Source organism: Pseudonaja textilis, chromosome 2 (assembly GCF_049901715.1).
Source record: "Pseudonaja textilis isolate UNSWEBS1 chromosome 2, rPseTex1.2, whole genome shotgun sequence".
NCBI classification, from domain to species: domain Eukaryota; kingdom Metazoa; phylum Chordata; class Lepidosauria; order Squamata; family Elapidae; genus Pseudonaja; species Pseudonaja textilis.
This window is the reverse complement of record NC_141991.1, coordinates 166,749,334-166,769,230: the sequence shown is the minus strand read 5'-3', so window position 1 is coordinate 166,769,230 and position 19,897 is coordinate 166,749,334. Positions and strand designations below refer to the sequence as shown.

General features: G+C 37.7%; 1 protein-coding gene across 6 annotated transcripts; it reads right to left on the bottom strand.

Annotated features, from left to right (window-relative positions):
* Nucleotides 1-95: 95 nt before the first annotated feature.
* CLTA (clathrin light chain A) lies at nucleotides 96-18,893 on the bottom strand. Of its 6 annotated transcripts, none has more exons than XM_087926380.1 (7): nucleotides 18,475-18,893; nucleotides 8,608-8,645; nucleotides 6,369-6,507; nucleotides 5,467-5,578; nucleotides 4,255-4,308; nucleotides 2,388-2,423; nucleotides 96-1,184 (listed from the first exon to the last, which is right to left on the bottom strand). In XM_087926380.1, exons 1-7 carry the CDS (start codon nucleotides 18,674-18,676, stop codon nucleotides 1,013-1,015), a joined length of 753 nt encoding a protein of 250 aa, XP_087782506.1. In that variant the 5' UTR covers nucleotides 18,677-18,893; the 3' UTR covers nucleotides 96-1,012. The 6 variants fall into 6 exon arrangements, with proteins under 6 accessions (XP_087782506.1, XP_087782507.1, XP_087782508.1 ...); XM_087926381.1 differs by having other exon boundaries at nucleotides 6,369-6,486; XM_087926382.1 differs by lacking the exon at nucleotides 2,388-2,423.
* Between the last annotated feature and the right edge of the window lie 1,004 nt (nucleotides 18,894-19,897).

Below are 19,897 nucleotides of genomic sequence, written 5' to 3'. Positions count from 1 at the left end.
ATCACATCTGCATTATTTTATCATAGCCCACTACTATAAAATTCCTGAAATTAAAGCCAAAATCAGAAGACATCTGATAGAATTTTAGATCAAGATTAATTTTACAAAGTTTATTTCGCTGGAAATGGCTCAGTTGATCTTGAAGGAATCTGAAAAGCAAGGTTATTAATAAGCTCTAGCTATGACATAGCAGTTTACATCTTTTGTGAATGACGTTAACTGCTTGGCCAAAATAGAGCAACAAAAAAAAAATAGTGCTTCCTTTGGTATAGGAAAAGGATACTTTTCCTATGTGTTCTGGGTAAAATGTGACAAATATGCATATATCGCTCTATGGTGGTTGACATCTGGTAGTCTTCGTAATTTTTAAAATTTTAAAATAATAATTTTTTAGGTGTCATTGTTTTATTATATGCTGCCCAGAATTGTTTTTTTTTCTTTTTTTTTGTGACATGGGCAGCTATATGAATTTGATAAATGAATGGTGCATGAAATAGGTGGCTATTTAAATTTTGCAAATAAATAGTGAAATATTCTGGGTTTGAAAATGTGCAAGGTAATGTCAAGGGATAACTGGGAAAAGAAAACAGTAATTTTGAATGCATCTGTTTTTGAAAATAAAAATTGCAGCCATTATATTCCCAACTATTTGTAGCTAGCACAACAGAATCCTTCTAAATGAGCAAAGTTTCTTCGGCTTTTTAATATTCCCACACAACAGTGCAATTTAAACAGAACTTTAATATTGGTACATTTGAAAGTCAAATCTCAATGCATAAGAGGAGCATAGAGACTACAATTTTGGAAGTTTTCGCCCAGTTTGGACACCAGGAGGACATAGAGGAGAAACATGCAATCACAGAACAATGATCAAACTCTAAATACATTGTGAGGTTTGGTCCAAAAACAAACAACAAAAAACATTTAAACATAATTAATCCAATCACTGCAAACACAGCTTCTCTGAGTAAAGTTAGATATTGCATTTGTAGTGTAGGGTGTGCTTTCCCTTTCAGCGAACCAGCGGGGCCTGCTTGAGCGAAATCAGCACTGACCGCATGCGGGACACATCTTTTGCCTGCTTGCTCGACTTGGGGTTAAAGTCACAGAGCCGAGCCACACGTTCCCACTCGGTGCCAGGAGATGAGTCTTCAACATCATTCACAAAGACTTCTTCAGCTGCCCTAGAAATAATGTAACACCATGTTTCATTTCAATGAAATAGGTCTCCCACCCGTTTTCCCATGAGTTGCTTCCTAATTGTAAAATCATCATCACCACCATCCAAAGTAGGGTAAAATTTCCAATCATCTCTTTTTAGACCTTCAAATTATGGAGAGGGCAATAATCAAGACCCAGTTGAACAGAGAGGTGCTAAGTCAAATATCGGCGTATATGTGTGCTTGGTTTAACAAGAGAAGGGTAATCTCAACCTTATTTAGTGTACCGAGCTGAGGAGAGTGGGTTTATCGAGAATCAACTGTACTGATGCATAACCTGAGTCTGTGTAATGTGCAAATTTGACAATCTCATTACCCTCACACTGAGTTTTGCATACAATATAAATTAGAAGATCCACAACACAACAGCAGAGCATGTGCAATCCATGCAGATGGTTCCAGGTGCAATCCCGAGCATTTCCATATAGGGCCAAAAAAAAAAAAAAAATCCAATCTGAAACCTCTGAGAGCTATTAGGAGTCAGATCTGATGACCTTAAGTTGAAGGATCATCATCTGACTCTATGTAAGGCCATCGCCAATGATCCTATGGACACCAGTAGAAGTAATCAGGTTGGCATGGTATGCTAAGATTGGTATTCAGATGCCTTCTTAACAGTTACTTTCAATTTTTACAAACTATAACGTGAAACTGGAATATTATTTTCAATGCTGTGGAGAGAGCAGAAATTAGCATGAAAGAAAAGATGTTATAGCCTCATGCTTGAAAATGCTACGGACCTAAAGACTGGAGCAAGGAAGACTGAAGGAAAAAGGCCAAGGAGAAATCTGCTTCTTTGTTTCATCTGCACTTGTGCACATTTTGTGCTTAATGATATCACCACAAGTATTGTCCCTTCAATACTAGCATTCTGCTATCTTGCTCACAAATAGGAAAATTATTTTCTGGAACTAATCGAAGCAGACTGTGAGCTCTGAACATAAGCAAATGCAATAAAGCAGACCTACTTATGGGGAAGGGAAAAGGAATAAAACTACTCCCACAGAGTATTGGGGGGGAGGGGGAAGCAATGATATGAACTTATGAAGTTCAGCACTGATCACAAGTATGGTTGTATTTTACAAACACCACTGATGACAAGGGTCACTACAACACTGCTATTTCATGGGACAAGACACTTAAGGGGCAGTGAAGAGTTTACTTAACTGTTCTAGGCTGTAGCAAGGATGGTTTATGTTTGTGCTTTAAAGGTGAAGAGAAACAAAAACGAGAGTTTAAGTCAGATATAGAAAAATGAAAATGAGCATAATGCAGATGGCAAGTAAAGCTGGCCAGACATGCACTTTGGAGCACTATCAACGTTCAGGAACAGGTGCCTCCAAAATTTCTTTTACGGCAACTAAAGGCATTCTTCTCTCATCCCCAACCAGTTACAGGAAACAGCCTTTCTGCCTGAACTTCAACTGCAAAAATCAAAGGCAGACACCACCTGTAAGTTCAGCATTTCACAAATCAAGGGGTTTCCTAAGTCATCTGCCAAACTTCTAACGCGCTGGGGAAAGTTTCAGTGCTTAAATCAGAACAGAAACAGGCATGAAATACCCATCGGCCTTTTCAAGGACTGCTATGCAACTCTTCCGGATTACACAACGAATCTGAAAATATTGTAGGCAATTAATTAAGGAAATATAAAACATGGTGAGGAACACAGGGCCCCAGCTCCAAAACAATTTGATCACTGTTACTTTTTCCTCAATTCCTGGCATACTCCATTCAACTACAAACTTACTGTGTATAGACAAGGAACAGCGACTTCCCCACCTCCTGAACTTGCCATTATTGGGTTTTTAAGCAGGAAGAAGGACAATTATTCTATCAAAACATCTATTATAGTATTCTGTTTTGTCCATCTGGACTAGCACCAGCGAACATAAGTATCACAATTTCAGCATGTGCATTGAGGAAAGAAGGCATTTGATTCTGAATTATAAACATCCAGAAATAGATAAGAAGCACCTTTTTATTTAAACTTTTCAGAGTATAGAACTGGAATATGAATAGAAAAACAGAAAAAGTTGTCCCACTTATTCTGAAAGAAGAGTTGTTTTACCTAGGAAAGTGGTATAACTAAATTTTACCTACAATTATTAGAACTAAATCCTGTAGCAATATTTTATGACTGAATGAATCCTCCCGTTTTATATTGTACAAACTACCTAACCTTTTTTTTCCTGTTTGTTTCCATTTCTTGTTAACCACTGCAATAGTTTTAAACTTAGTATCGCTACAAAGGAGCTGCTTAAGTAGCTTTTATTATTTTATATCTGGGAAACATAATACTAAACGGTCAAATATGTAAACAGTACAGGAGATAAGTACTCAGCTTGGAGAAAACTGAGTGTTTTCAGTTACTAAATATCACCTATATTTAGTACAACAAAATTCAACAAAACTGCATGCTAAGCAGTTTAATTTTCTATAGAATGAAATTTAAGACAGCTTTGCTTATTACAAAATTAATGAAACCAACCAAACACTGATTTGAAAAAGTTCAATTTACTATTCAACTGCTATTATTTCACCTATTCCAGCATTATCTATTAATTTTAATATGTTCACAATTCATTATTCCAGGCATACACTCTACTATGTAACTCAAACCAAACCCTGAGTTACCTGAAGTCTCCAGCATTTGCTACATAGTAATAACACTTTTAATACTGTATCCAAAACCCAACAAGAAGAGACAACAAAACCATGCAATCTCTTCCCTTAACATTGAAAAATTGTTCTTCCTTACAATTTTATTTGAAATTTCCACCATTCTTTGATTAAAAGCACCTAAACTATTCCGTGATTATGTGTCCAGAAGTCAATCGACATTCCTTGGATACTATTATTGTTGTTTATTTTAACTATGTGTAATATCAGAAATTGTCCATTCCTGCCTTCCCCCAAAAAGTCAGGTATCTTCTTCCTATTTTGCTCTATAACACAGTATGTCTCTCCGGGAGATTAAAAATGTTAAGTAAAACAGATGGATCAGAATATAACCAGTAGTTAGGCAACATACACATAACCGATCACGTCAGCGAAGGGTTGTTTGTAGAAAGCTTCATCTGCCACCCTAGATGGCAAGTAGTCCACAGAAGAGGCAAGCAGACAGAAGACAAAGAGAAAAGAATAAGCAAAAGGAAACATAGCAAAGTAGAATTAAATTTCAAGTGATTAACATGCAGATTAATGACCCGAGAAATATTTGGAAATTGTAAGTGAAGGAAAAAAAACATTTAAGAAATATGTGTTAAGAGATAAAACAACAGATAAGAAACAACTTAGCTCAATTAAAATAAGTTAGTCCCTTGCAGACAATCAAACATCCACTGTAGGTCTTCAGGCATTGTTTTGCATGATAACATTTCAAACTAGGGGATATCTTGGTAAACTAGGTTATAAACAACAGCTAACAAAGGCAACTTAACTTGCAAAAGCTTTTTTTAAAAGTGCTTTGGTTTATGCTAAGAAAGGGGAAATCTGCTCTACAGAGCGAGCATTTCTAAACCTTTGAACCAGCAAGTGGCTATATAGTAAAGAAGACATTCCATGTGTCATCTCTGCAATTCATTTTTAATCACAAGGTTCAGGAACTATGGTAGAAAAAAGCTAAGAAGGAACTGTGATTTCTTGACTGAAAAAAAACAAGTTACTGCTAAAGAAAAACAACCCTATTTATTGAATTGGCTGTAAAGCAAACTGTCAAAATACAGCAACATATTTCAACTGCTTCATTTAGAAATATCAAATATTGATTGCAATGAAAAATCCTAACTTGTTCAGTTTTTATACCAGACTACTGCAAGAGGAGACCTGATCAGGTTATGTCTGTATATATACATACACACAAACACACACATATTATATAACTTAACAGTCTCTTTCTCTCTCTCAGGCACAGATTATACACCTATAATATACACAATCACACATACAGTCATTTAGTCTTTGGGAAAGAGTTGAGATTGTCTCTATTACTGAAAACAGTTGTTCAATGGTACTAGCAAAGTCATGGTAATTCTTATTTTACATATAACTCCATCTATACAAAAAAAGGGGGGGGGGATTGGGAATGAGAAAATTGTTATCCTACGAGTAATGGATTCCCAAAAATTTCTGAGGCTATTGTTTGCCAGTTATAATTAGCATAGCCACTATCATTATCAGCAAAAAATAGTAATAAAAAGGTTATGCCAAAATCTAGTAACCGATTTTTAACTGTATCATTTACCTGTTATTTGCTTTTGTTTTCTGTAGCTGCTCATCTTGTCTTGCATACCACTCCTCCAATTCCTTTATTGCTTTTTCCTTCCATTCTGCTTCTTGCTTTCGAGAGTTTGCATCTTTAAAAAAAATAGACAAAGACACGTGGTTTATACATAAATATCTAGCCTTTGGGATTAAATAAAGCTAAGATTCTGAACTATTACCGACTAAAACTGTGGAGATCAAAAGACTTTTAGGGGATAAAAATCAGTGGAAGATAGGCAATTTACCACTTAGATTTTGTGAATGACTATTAATGGCAGTAAGCACAAAGGCTGGAATCAATTTCAAGATTAATTAGCAGTACGAACATATATTTTTTTTCCTGAAATATAGCAAAAAATGAAACTAGATCTACCACACCAAACGAAGTTTGACCTGAAGTAACTCTACAAGAACAATGAAATAGTTGGTCACATATGCCAGTTTCCTAAGACTTTTTAAAACAAAATTGGTTCTATTTTTGAACTATTAATGACTAGTTCTTTCAAAAATTAAATACGACAATAAATGCTGTGTAAACTAATCAGCAGAAAAACATTTGTTGGGGGGAAAAAAACACACAAATAAATTATTTCTAGAATTTGAGATTATTTGGAAAGAATGGTTATTATATATTTTCTGCGCTTTAACAACAGATCTGCCCTATCTTCTGGGCCTGAACAATACTGTCCTCTGTACCTAATACAGGAAGACATAGTCAAAATGGAGTCAACATGCATTCAGGAGACATGGCAGATGAAGCATGCCTTGCCTATGGTTTGCAATACAAGGACAACTGACAATATAGCCGCTCCAACAATCCTTACTTGGATGAAAATAAAGTTCCCATTAACAGTTATGTGATGCTGAAAATTAGATCCTTACCTAGCTCTTCTAGACGCTCTCGCTGTTCTTCTCTCCATTTGCGAATGCTCTCTGGCTCTGTCTGCAGACGATCAGCTTGAGAAATAGCAGCGTAGCAGTCTGTAGGTCCATTGCTCTCCTGATCCAGACAAAGAGGCAGCTACTTTTATAATTGAATAAAAATGAAGTTCTAAGGCATGGTTAGCTTTGTTAGGAAAATGTAAGAAGAGGCAAATGGATCGACAAGAACAAGTTATTTGGAAAGATTTGGTAATATATAACCTCCATGGCAAATGAAGCATTAAATGGGAGATGAGAGCAGGGTTTCTGGGTTTCAGCCTTTTTTTAAAAAGTACCCTTTGGCTGCCTGCTTAAATTATGAAAAAGCAAGAAAGCCTCATCTTTTGCTAGGAAAAATAGAAAAAGGGCAACACTAATAATAGTGTTTGCTAAAGGAAAGTATTCACATAGCGACAGGCCAGTGAAATCGTGTTGCTTCAAACCTCCCATTGGCATGCAAACACTTTTCCCCTGGAGACTGGAAGCTTCTGGGTGCCTGACTTTACGCACCCATTCTCTGCAAAAGCAGGTGGATGCCTGAAGTCACGCGATATAATGCCCCCCCATAAGCTTCCAGTCTCCAGGGGAAAAGTGTTTGAGCAGGCAAAGAAACAGAAAGGCTGGAGATGAGACAGCTTGCTAGAGCTTCAAAAGGTAAGTGAGTCTCTACAGGCCTCCCTCTGGAGACCCGATGTGGCAGTATGAGGGGAGGGAACAGGCAGGATAAATGCTGCAGTGCCTCTGTAGTTGTTCTTAAGGATGAACGACTGCTGTGGTGTTGTAACATTCATACTCTGGAGACTATGTCGTAAGTACTTGGGGATGGGGAGTTATGTCACAACTTCAAACAGTTCCTAAGTGAACTGCTGTAACTCAGGGACTACCTGTACGTACCATTATATGTATGTATGTACCATAGGGTTCTTTCAATTACAGGTAGTCTTCAACTTACTTAACAATATAGGGACCAGAAAATTCCTTGTTAAGGGGTGCAGTTGTTAAGTAGGACATGATGTGACTATGACTTGGGTACTTTTCTGCCAGTTTTCTTATTGATTTTGCTTGATAGAAGCCAGATGGGAGGATTGCAAATGGCAATCCTATGACTGTGCTATACTGCAAACATAATAAATGTGAGCTGGTTGCCAACTGCCCCAAATCATGATGATATGATCATGGGGCTGATATGGTCATTGTCAGTTTTTTTCAGTGCCACGTAACTTTGAACAGTTGCTAAATGAATGGTTGTAAATCAAGGACTACATGTATACAGATCTGTTTTCTAATCACATTTGCCATATGAAAGACACTTTATTAGCGTTTAATACTATCACAATTATTTGTACTTTTAATATATATATATTACCTTTTTATATTATACTTCAAATGCACAATTTTGATTGGTTCCAATTTCATTTAAAATCACAGAAATGCTTCTGATGTTTCCACCAAGACCAATATTTATCCTTCCTACAAACATTACAGTGAGCCAGTTTTACAACATTCGGACTTGTGAAAACAACAATTCTTGAATGCTAACAGAAAAAATAAATAGCTGATATAATAGCTTATTTTCTAATGCAGATTGTGTTTGTGATTAATTAAAAAAACCTTCAGCTACATTTGCATGCTCAGCAGAGTATTAAATGTACACACAGCTTTTCTGGTAGAATACTGTGAAGCCAGCTTACTAATGTATGATCAGTTCTGAGACAAACATACTGAAGAGCCCCAAAAGAAAGGTAAGTTCACAAATACACAAGAAGCTCTTGCTGGTGCAGAATACACAATACAGAATATGTGCATATTTACAAACTGACAAATAATAAAAAGATATCAATGTGACTTGTCAGGTTTTTAACATTTCCCCACCCTAATCTGTCGCCTTCCCCCCTTAGCATAGTCCTAGCATAATTCCTTGCATCCCAGGGAAACAGTAATGGAAGCTTTTAGGAATTTTTACATTCACATAACTTCTCTTGTACCTATGCCAAGATTCAAAGCAAACAGGGGGTGAGTTGCTGAGATGCAGATGGAAGAAAATTGAGAGAATCTCTTCTGTTTTTCTAAAAATACTCACTAGCCAATCTTTTAAATTTTAGAGATCAGTTGACAACTCCAGCATTATGTGGGTTTAATATTGAAATGCCGGAAAAGGAGACAAAACTCATTGTCAAGAGTTCAGTAGAATTTCACTTACCTGATAGATATCACCATTCGTCACACCATCAATTGCATCTGAGGAAGAAGAAATGGTCTACATTAACTTTCTTGACAACAGAATATTTCTTTAAAAGAAGCAGCATTTAAAAGTATGTAAGAAAGTAAACTAAAGAATGAAGCTTTATTTATAGTTAAACTAGCTTCACCCTCTCAACTGGAAATTGAGAGACTATATAAATTAAGAATAAAGACTACAGAAAGCTCATGTTTCAAAGCTCTTATCTTTCCATTGTTTACTTGGTAAAGCCATAGTTTTTCTTTTTTTATAATGCTTTATTGAGTTTTTTTCTATTAGTAGTATTTCAGTCTATCTCTTTCCTTTGTAATATATTTGTAAGATACCAGTTTCAAGCTAACTGTTAACACCACTATTATAATAGTTTCAAAATGAAATGCTATAGGTACTCATTCCACAATAAACAATTCACTGAAAAATAATTTAAATGATTAAAAGTTGATTATAACCAGAGAGTAAAGCATAAATTCTATTAGATTAGAAAAATTAAGGTCTACATTCACTTTGGGAGAGATCATAAACACAGACACTGGTTAAAAATGAAATGCCAAGAATTACCATTTTCTAATGAGACTCAAGGAACTAATAATACTGGTTATATTTAAAGATAATGAAAAGATTATTTGAAGGACAGCCTCTTCCCAGTTGCATCTAGCCATCCCATCAACTGCATGAGAGACATGCTACAGATGCCACTGACCTGAGTTTAGTCCCTGAGATGAGACTGGCCTTCCAGAAGACACTGAAAAGCAATTCTGTCAATGAGCTTGGGGATCCAACAATAGAAATGAAACTGCTAAATGGCTATATATAGTCAACTAAATGCACTCCTGTCACTTGGTTTTTTCATCTTAATCTTTTTAAATTGTTTTTAATGGTCATGCATTTTATTATATATGCCACCTGGGGTCACTACGCGAAATGGACAGTTGTACAAATGTGTTCAATAATATAAAGAAGATATAAATGTATATATAATCTGCTTGAATCAGTCCAGTAAAATCAATTCTGCTTCACTGAAGATTATGGAGCGTTATCTGTCATGCTGATCCAGTGTGCACTGCTCATAGCTATTTTCAGTATAGAGCTGAGAGGACCAAAATCACCCAGCTGGCTTCTGAGCCTAAGCGAGAACCTTGCTACTAGTTCAATACTTTAACCATGATACCTCAGTGGCTCTTATGTGAGTGAAAGTGCTACTTAAAAATTCTCAAAACATTCTTTTCATTTAATACCTCAAATAGTTTAGGCAATGCAAATATACATTATCCTATGAATTATATAATTAATACAGAGTAGTTTGTAATACAATGTCTAGCATCATATATATTTCAATGGCACAGGCTTATAGCATAAATGATTTAGTATTAGAAGTCTGAGTGACAACAATACTATGATTTTAAGCTATACTGGTTGATACAGAAAAGAGATGCTGCTATACCAGAAATATTCCATTTATTTCCAGGAAGGAGGGTTTTAAATATAAATTTGACTGGAAGACCTGTCTTCTAAGAATAAACAGTGATCAGAGTTGCCAGAAGAACAAACTGTTGTTTCTGATGGTTATTTTTGTTTACATACAGGAGGAAGACTGATACTCTAAACATTTTATCTTGAGGAGAGCTCTAAGGTTCAAAGGTTGTAAAAGATTCCCTTCCCCTGAGATCAACTTGCTGAAATAGGAAGTTCAGATCATAGTATAAATGGCTTCTTCTGGAACCTTAATTCCAGAACTGCCTGGGCCAGTTGTTCTGAAGTATCAGTTCCTAGATCCTGTTGGGTGATTATCTCACATTCAGTTCCTATCAAGAATCTCTAAGTTTCTAGAGAAAAAAATGAGGCAGATCCCAGTCTGCTTCATCCTGATTGAATCTGCTTTCTATGCTACGAGGGTAAAGCCAAAATGAAGCCCAGTCAACAAACCTAACACAGTCCATCATCAGTGCAACAAGCCATTGAGTCTAGTTTGTTTTTGCTAGCTGGAACTGAAGAGATAACAATTTGTAATCCAATAGTTCAGAATGTGCAACCATTTCAAATGTTCAAGCCTAGACAAAATCATAGCGATTTACCCCTTGGTACTTCCACATTCACTGTATATTACTATATTTATTCCAAAGGAAAATGATTCTCAAATTAAAAGATACCCACATACCCAAAACAGTGTGATCGGGGCTGGAGGTGGTGGTGGAGAAATGCCCACAATATTATATTATCATATTCTCTGTAAATCCAAGACATCTCTGTTATTTTAATGTTATATTGAGGAAATACGCTATTTCTCAGATAAATACAGCAATCAGATAATCTCATGGTGCCAAATGAGTTCTAATTTATCAAGCTCAAATGAAATAAAAGGGCAACAAGAATAACTATTTATTTGATATAAACTATGTGGAAAAGTTTAAATCAATTTGTAAATGCGCAAGTAATCAAGAATTGTGAACACTTAGCTCTAAATCCAAAGCCTCCTATTTCTATTAAGAAGTATTTCAGACCTTTGCTAAGAAAATTCTAAATATAAATGGGCAAGATGTACTGTCTTATCTGCCAAAAGGGATTTACTTAGGTGGCCAAGTCTATCAGTTTCAGCACAGCTAGACTGTTAGACCAAATAAAAATACTGAAATATAGAAGAGTTATGGCAATGATGCATTTTAATGTGTTCCCAAGAACTAAATGAGAAGGCAAATATATTAACTCCAATATGAAGACTAGCTAAATTCATGTAGGATAGGCCCTTTGGAAACCATAGATCATTTTCTTTTATATTTTATTTTCTATGTCTTTATGTATTCTACAATTCTATTAATTAATTTTCCAAGACAAGAAGAAAATTAGAAAATTAGAATGAAGAAAATTCATTCTCTACTGTCAGATTGCAGCAACTTAATTTCTCATTGTTTTAAAAATTGTACTACCTTATTTCTAAAATTCACAAGAATCCAGTTTAGAATTTATGTTTTATTAGATTTTGTTTTATTCATTTTAATTTTTAAAATTTTATCCATAATCATTAACTAATATTGTGAGATTTGAGTCACATAAATCAAAAGGCTAAATATTTAAAGAGATGAGGGGGAAAAAATCTAGTATACTAGAATTTTGCTAGAAACAGGAAGTTTGCACTTGCATATTCCATCCTTTGCCAGATTAGATATCTGTGGTCACACACTTCTTCCTGTTATCCCTGAACAGAAAATAGTGGATACCAGGAACAGAGCACATCAGGCTCTGAAACCAATTCAAAACCATGTTCTCAGATCCCAGATTTTTCTATAGAATGCTGAAATCAGCAACATGTAAGAGAAAGAGTTTGTGTGTTGTTTTATTAAGAAAAGATATAAAACATCAAAACTGGATCATATTTTTACATTTCCAGGTTGCACGGTAAGAAAACAGATTTCACATTCAAATGTCAACAGTTGATTAACGGAATACTTTTAATTACAATTATCTAAAGACAAGCTTTGGGTTGAGCTCCACTATCAGAAAGGATAATTTAGATTATTATTATATGAAATAAATTCAATTCAACAGAACTATATCTGGAACAATTTAGAGTCTTTGTTTAATTTTTGCAGAAAACAAAAAGTTTTCACTTGTCAATAGTTTTTAGGATTGTAGTCCTAATATACTCCAATTTAGGTCGGACATTATTCTTAATTATGCTTACTACAGCATACATTTAGTATTAAGCTTGGATCAGACAGGTCCATGACATGCAAACAGACATTGTTTCATGCTTTCAGATTCCCCTTGCCTGCTATTTCCATGTATAATCTCTAAATCTACACCAAAGTAGACTCAGGATATGAGTGCACTGAAGCAAACAAAATTGTGCTAATGAATATCATATTATCGAGCGCACATTTGTAACCTTCACTGTGGCTTTTTTCTGTTTCTCTGTTTATTCATAATTTATAGTGACTATCATGCTCATAGATTGTTTCTTATAATACTAAGCAGCTTTATGTACTGTATGCATTAAAAATAGCTCTGATAGTAAACAAAACTTAACATTTGCATTCTATTAAACATTCTATTCCATTAAACATTCCCAGAAGCTAAGAATGAATTTAATAGTAAAGCGGGAACACTATCTGCAATTAAAAGAAATCAGCACAAAGCTGATAAAGAGTTATAATTTATCTACATGGTGAAGTAGAGACCTGTACCTATCTCCAAACATACCTAAAAATAGCATTTATTCCAAATACACATTCTTGCCTCTTGAGGGAAGTGGGGAAATAAAGGATAAGTATTTCTCAAAGAGAATCACATCCCAGGGGGAAACCAAACTAGTTCCAAGTGGTGAAATAAACTATTAGGTATGAAAATCTAATCAATGCTGCTAAATATAGCCACTATTTTTAAAAACAGAATGCCATTCTAGCAAATACCGTTTTCCCAAAAATACGACTTACCCTGAAAGTAAATACGACCTACCCTAACTTTTTACATGTGCGCCCAATATAAGCCGTACCCCAAAATAAGCCCTAATTAAGATCCCACCCACTCCAGAGTGCACGGGTAAAAATTAAGCTAGGGTGGGGATAGGGGAGTGGAACTACCTACCTTTGGACAGTTGCAGCCAGGCCCCGCACACCCCGACACCTGCTTTGCCGGCCCATTTCTTCTGCAACTGGCAAGGCTGGCAAGGCCTGAAGGCCTCTGTAGCTGATAACAATTGATCCGGAGCCCTGTTATTGGCTGCAGAGACCTTCAGGAAAGCCTTGCCTGATGCAGAAGAAATTCCTGAAGGCCTCTGAAAGCGAAAAGGAGGCCAGGAGCAAAGTGCACAAGTGAGGTTAGTCAGTGGATGACATCCCACAAAAATAAGACCTGGTGCCTTTTTTTGGTGGCAAAAATATATAAGACAGGGTCTTATTTTCGGGAAAACACAGGTAATAATAACAAGTTATAAGCTTTGGCTGTTGGGACACTCAAGTTTTCAAAAGTATGAACTGGGTTGCATTGCTCTTCTGTACTTTACAAACCAGTGGAATGTTGGAAAAAAATTGTATGCAGGAATTTGAGTCTGACTATAAATAGGACAGCATGCCATAAAATGGAATAAATCAATGTTTGTAAGAAGGAAGAATTTAATAAAAGAAAAATGGAGTTTGAAAATGAGGAGCCAAGTTAAAAATTCCAGAAAAAGCACACTAATGCATGCCTATAGGAGGGCCATTTAGAAAGTAGCTTAAAATGTTTCTAATTAGATTCTGAGGTCTCCTTCTCCCTGATTACATGATTCATGGTTAATGGTTAGAAAAATGTCAGAAGCCATCATCTATATGGTTTCTAATTTTTTAATTCTATTAATTTTTAATCCATTATTTTATTTGCTTTAAATATTTACCAAGGAAACATCTAGGATGCTACAATACAGGAATACCCTGTATTGCAAGGGTCTTCAAACTTGGCAAGTTTAAGACTTGTGGACTTCATCTCCCAGGATTCCTAAGCTAGCATGACTGGAGGAGGAATTCTGGAAGTTGAAGACCACAAGTCTTAAAGCTGTCAAGTTTGAAGACCCCTGCCCTATAGCATTCCAAACAAAGAACGTGGAAAAATATTATAGATGTTAAGAATGACTTTGTGTATGTAAACAAACAAACAAAAACCTCTGTATTTTTAAACCTATTTAAACCTATTTCTAAAGCTTTTGGCCAAGCATTCTAGAACAATTACTATTTATTAACAAATATGTAATGGATTCTGTCACATATAGCAAATGCAAAGAAAAACTCAAGCTGATTTACATTATTCTTATTAGAAACAAATGAGCAGCAAGGCCATTTGACCAAGAGTTTATATCAAATAAACACTGAATTTATGAAGTATAGGTAGACCATACTTTTCTACTAATCCAAATTAAGATCAAGCCATTTATAATTTATTCAAATACCCAATTGTGTTCAAGCTTGCATTTTTTTTTCTATTTTCTGAATAAGTCCGCTTGTTCCTCTTTATTTTTCTTGTGAATTTAAACTGCTGTTGGGCAAAACAGATATGAGAGCAGTTGAGGAAATAAAACCCATCCTTAAAGAGTTTTAAGACAACATGTACTGAATGATTCTGCTTTTTCTCCCATTCCCTACAACAAGGATAGCATGATGGTTCAGCCGTTAAGTTGCTCGGCCTGCTAGATGGAAAGCTGTAGCCCAGGTTCAAGACCTGAACTCCACACTATGGAATGAGCGCCCATTTTTGCTCCAGTTCCTGCCAATCTAACAGTCAAAGTATGCAAATGTGAGTAGATAAATAGGTACCACTTCCATGGGAAAGTAACAGTGCTCCGTGACATCAAGGTGGCCACATAACTGTGGAAATGTCTTCCTACAGTGATGGCTCAAGAGCCTTGACATGGAGACAAGCACTGTCCCCTATACGAAGCAACAACTAGAGGAATAAAATCTGCAGCGACTCCTTTACCTTTTTTACTGTACCTACACAGCAAGACCAAAGCCCTTCTGGTGGAAAGTTCAAATTTGGCATTAACTAACACTTTTTGTTCTAATTCTTCTTATAGCAACCATCGGGACAACTTAACATACTGCAATCAGAAGTCTCTTTTAGCTAGATATTCTACCTTCCTCTGCAAATGTGAGAAAACCATCTTTTGGAGCAGAGGTGTCAACTCAAGGCCTGGGGGCTGGATTTGGCCTGCATGGTGCTTAGATCTGGCACACAGGGTACCCTTGAAACAGTGAAGAACTGGCCCGTGGTGTCTCCGCCAACAAAAATGGAGCTCAGGAGGCCTCCCAAGCTCCGATTTGCTGGCAGAGTTGCAGGAGGCTGTCATAGCCCAAAACGGGAGTCTGTTTCGCTGGCAGAGCACTCGGGCTACCACCAGCCCAACACAAATCTTGAGCTGGCCACGCCCACCCCATCCCAAGGTCAAACACAACCATGATGCGGCCCTCGATGAAATTTGAGTTTGACACCTCTGTTTTCAAGAGAATTAACATTACAGATAGTCCTCAATGTACAGCTGGTCACTTACTAATCATTTGAAGTTTCACCGCCCCACCCACAGCTAGGATTTCAGTTTGAAGTTCTGACAGCCAACCTCCCCATGGTTACATCATCACATTTTGGGCACTTGACAACTGGTTTATCCTTATGGCTGACTGTAACATCCCAGGGTCATGTGACTGCAATTTTTGAGTTTTTCTGGTTTCCAATGTTTCTGGTTGAAAAAGCATATTGGGTAAAATGGATTCATTTAATGACCAGCACAAAAAAATGTTAGAAAATCAGGTATGGCCACGTGGTGACCTGCTTAGCTACCATAATTCATGGCTCAATTATGGCCATAAGGCGAGGAGCACCTGTAGTGATTTTACACTAAGGAATTTCATCAAGACTGCACATATTAAGTCTAAATGACTTCATAGGAACAGTTTTAGTTTTATGATGCAGATTTTGAAATAAAAAGGAACTAGGTGGTTAAAGCGCCAGACTAGAATCAAGAGACAATGAGTTCTGGTCCTGCCTTAGGCACAATGACAATTGGGCCAGTCACTTCCTCTTAGCCATAGGAAGGAAGCAATGGCACACGTCTGAAAAACCATGCCCAGGAAACTACAGGGCCATGTCCAGGCAGTCTCCAAGAATCAGATACAATTGAGCAGAAAAGGGGTGGAGATTAAAACCAGATGTTTTATTTGGCCATTTCATCATTTTCCTAACATTGAATATACTTTAGTTCCAAAGACACTTAACACTTCTCTACATTGGCAGAAGATAATGTTGTACAACCATCAGATCCGTTTCCATAATTCATTTTGTGCTAATCAAATATAAAATAAGGTGAATGAGAATCATGTTTAAGAGGGAGGGAAAAAGGAAACCATTTTTCTTTGAATCAGAAGTGCTTAGCTGAAATGTACCCAAGTATTGACCTGTTCTTGATTAGGGACAAAACATAAATTTATAAAAGATTAAAAACTTTTGCTGAAAATGAAACAAGATTTTCTGAATAAAACATATTAAACATGGGAAGAAGGGAATGATAATATAAATTTAAAGAGAAAAATGGTAAAAGCTTGTAACTTCTATAAAGATCAGAAGTCACTTTAACTTTTTTTTCCCCCTTTCTTTCCTTTTTGTCCAAAACCTATAGTCTATAATAAATCTAATATAAAACATCCAAATTAATGGTTTTGTGATGGTTTCCCTTTAATGTTTGACAGAAATTTCAGATTTATTATGTTGTTTAAAGAACCATCAAAGGAAGGAAATGGTGAGAGAAGGTGCTATACTTAAGTTTCTTACTAAGTATGTAGCGTGAAAAGACACGTAAGCAGCTTAGAATATAAACTGAGAAGACCTACTTCCATGTTATTTTCCTAAATGGACTTTATGTTCAACGAAACAATTATATTCTGCCTAGTTCAGACTCCATGCAACTATTTTTTTAAAAAATCAATAAAATACAGAAATTATTCAACAGCTATATAGCTATATAGTTTTAAAAGAAACCATATAACATATGAGGATTAGGCACAGCACTGCTGATCTTAATTGCCTTATGCTTTTTTAAAGGGCCAGCTCTCTGTTGTTTTATGGAAAAATAGAACTATACTGTAGCAAGCATATTGATTTCAGGGACAGCAAATTCCACAAGGAAAGAGGCAGCTATACAGATGGGCCTGTTTCAGGTCCATTTGCCTGAAGTTTTGAGGAGGAAACCAGAACAAATCTTCATGGTCCACTCAAACAAGATGAGATGTTGGAGGCAGGCCAGCCCATAATTAGTTAGGTCTTAAGGAGGAATTATAAGCAACAGCCAGCCTCGTGAACGTTACCTGGAAACAAATACAAATATTGGCACTGATAAGAACCAGTTATTGCACCCCAATATTCCGAAGTGAATTATGAGGCAAGGAAGAAGAGGTGTGGAAAAATATGAAGCGCAGACGTAGATGGCCAGACTAGAAAAATGACTAAAAGATGAAAAAGGGAAGTTTGAGTTCAGTTCTGAGGCCAGTTTTCTGTACCATGGCTCGTTTTATTCGCCATTCGACGCCGAATTCTCTCTGCCACGTATTAGGCGGGGCGAAGCAACCTGCCTCAGGCATCGAACTTTCCAATACAGGTTCTTGTGAGGAAAGAAAAGGCGCCTAGAGCCACAAGGAGCCTGTAGGCCTATGGCTGCAATGGCTTCAAAAGTTACATGAACTGGCTCAGTTTTGAGTGGTGGTTTTATTTTTTTTTATTTTTTTGGGGGGGGGTTGTGCCTGAAATACGCGCGGTATTTTTTTTTTCCACACTATTTTTTTGAGGGGACTACTAGTATTAACAAAGATCTTCATACAATCGCTGTGGCACAGATTTCCTTCGGGTCAGCCTTAAGGAACGCGGCCAGAGCGAGGGGAAAAAAGCAGCTCTAACCATTAGCCAGTTTTACACACACACACACACGAGCTATAGAACAGGGGTCTCCAACAGTTAAAGGGGGAGCTCCAACAGCTCCCCATTTGAGCCTGGAGGACTTCAACTCCCAGAGTTCCCCAGAGAGCAAAGCTGGGAATTGAATTCTGGGAGTTGAAGTCCTCCAGGCTTAAAGTGGCCAAGGTTGGAGACCTACAGAACGTCTAGAGAGGGTCGCGGGGCGGGGGGGCTCGACTACGAAGCTTCCATTTCTCTCCTCCCTTTCTCTCCCCCCCCACAAGGCCGACCCGTTCACGCGCGCGCCGGCTGTCACGTGACCGGCTCCCTCTTTCTCTCTCCCCCCCTCTCAGCACGTGTCACTTTCTTCCCACCCCCCCACCCCTTCCCCCCGCGCGCCGTGTCCTCGGCGGGCCTTCTCCTAACCTGCGGTCAGCGCGTCTTGGCCTTGCATCCCGACGGGCACTTCGCCGTTTTCCAGGATACCGTAGCCCTCGTCGTTCTCGATGCCCGCGATTTCATTCTCCTGCTGGGCCAGGAAGGCGGCGGCTGGGTCTTCTTCGCCAACCCCCAGTGCCCCGTTTCCCGCCACTGGCTGAGAGGCGCCGAAGAGATCGAACTCGGCCATTGAGCGAAAAGAATCGAGGAGGAGTCAACCGAAGCGACGGTCCCCAAGAGACGAGCGGCCAAAAAAAAAAAAAAAATTCCCAAAACTACAAACCCGCCCGAGGCAACCGTTTAACGGATAGCGAGTACTATTTCCGGCTTCCTCCAGCTAATCAGTCCGACAGTCAGCAGCCTTTTTCTCCTTTCCTTCCTCCACCCCACCTTCCCGGGAAAGCTCCTTAGAGTGATGGCCCAAATCCACCAACCAACCGAGGGGAGAGAAAGGCAGAAGCCAATTAGTGTGCTCAGAAGGCGGGATTCTGCACACGTGATCTCTTTACTCTTTCGTCCGTGCGCTCTGAGGTGGGGGGAAGGAGGAGGGACGTGCTCGGGGTCGGGACGGTTTGTTTTTTTTCTTCTCCCTCCCCCATCCCTCGTCTTAATGCGGACTTCCCGGCTGGCATATTAAGCGGAGGTATTGAGGCAAAAACCGGGTTTATAACGTGAATGGTCGGTGGTACAACGAAAGGAGGAGCGCCAGGGTTTGCTCGAAAAGGAAACGCTCCTTTTACGCGCCCTTCTCTGAAAGTGGGTCCTAATAACTTACTGGCACTAAAATTACTAAGCACTTGTGGCTTTGCTGTCACTTTGCTAGATGTTACAGAAAGAACGAGTACTATTCTGCAAGGAGAAGGTCTCTTATCCTCTCTGGCCAGTCAGTCAGTTTACTGCAGACAAGTACAACCGGTCGCTAGGAGCTCTCTGTGAATCCTTCTAAATTGCTCGTCAGAGGCAGTGAAGAAAATTTGAGACAAACTTAATATACATCTATAAAGCAATCTGGCTAGAAGCTGTGAAGTCTGAAAGGAATATTCTATGGGTTATATGGAATCTAAATTTATATCAAGTGTGACTACAATTAAAATTACAAAAAGGCGATGTCTTAAAATTTATGTAAAGTCAGATAATATATAAAATTACAACTGAAATATCAAAAATCACATACAAAACCTCTGTAGCAGTAACTTGGCCCATTAAGGGTCTGGAGGATCCCTACTACATGTTTCTGTGTAACTTAGTCACACAGTTCTATAATAAATGGCAGTTCTTCTGACCGGTTTATCGCTAAATGCCTATGGAGATTCTCAGTCATCCAGGTCATGGTTGTCTCAAAGGTGCTTTTTCAAGATGCAGCTGGACTTTCTGGTTTTTCTTTGAAGATGTTGGCCAGTTTGTTTTTCAT

Bases quoted from the DNA above. Each gene is read 5' to 3' on its own strand.
- CLTA (XM_087926380.1), bottom strand. From the start codon at position 18,676: ATGGCCGAGTTCGATCTCTTCGGCGCCTCTCAGCCAGTGGCGGGAAAC. The intron at 4,309-5,466 runs GTAAATGATACA...CTTGCCATCTAG, and splicing joins AAAACAAAAGCAAATAACAG to GGTGGCAGATGAAGCTTTCT. The intron at 2,424-4,254 runs GTATGTTGCCTA...TCACCTTTAAAG, and splicing joins GCTGACGTGATCGGTTATGT to CACAAACATAAACCATCCTT.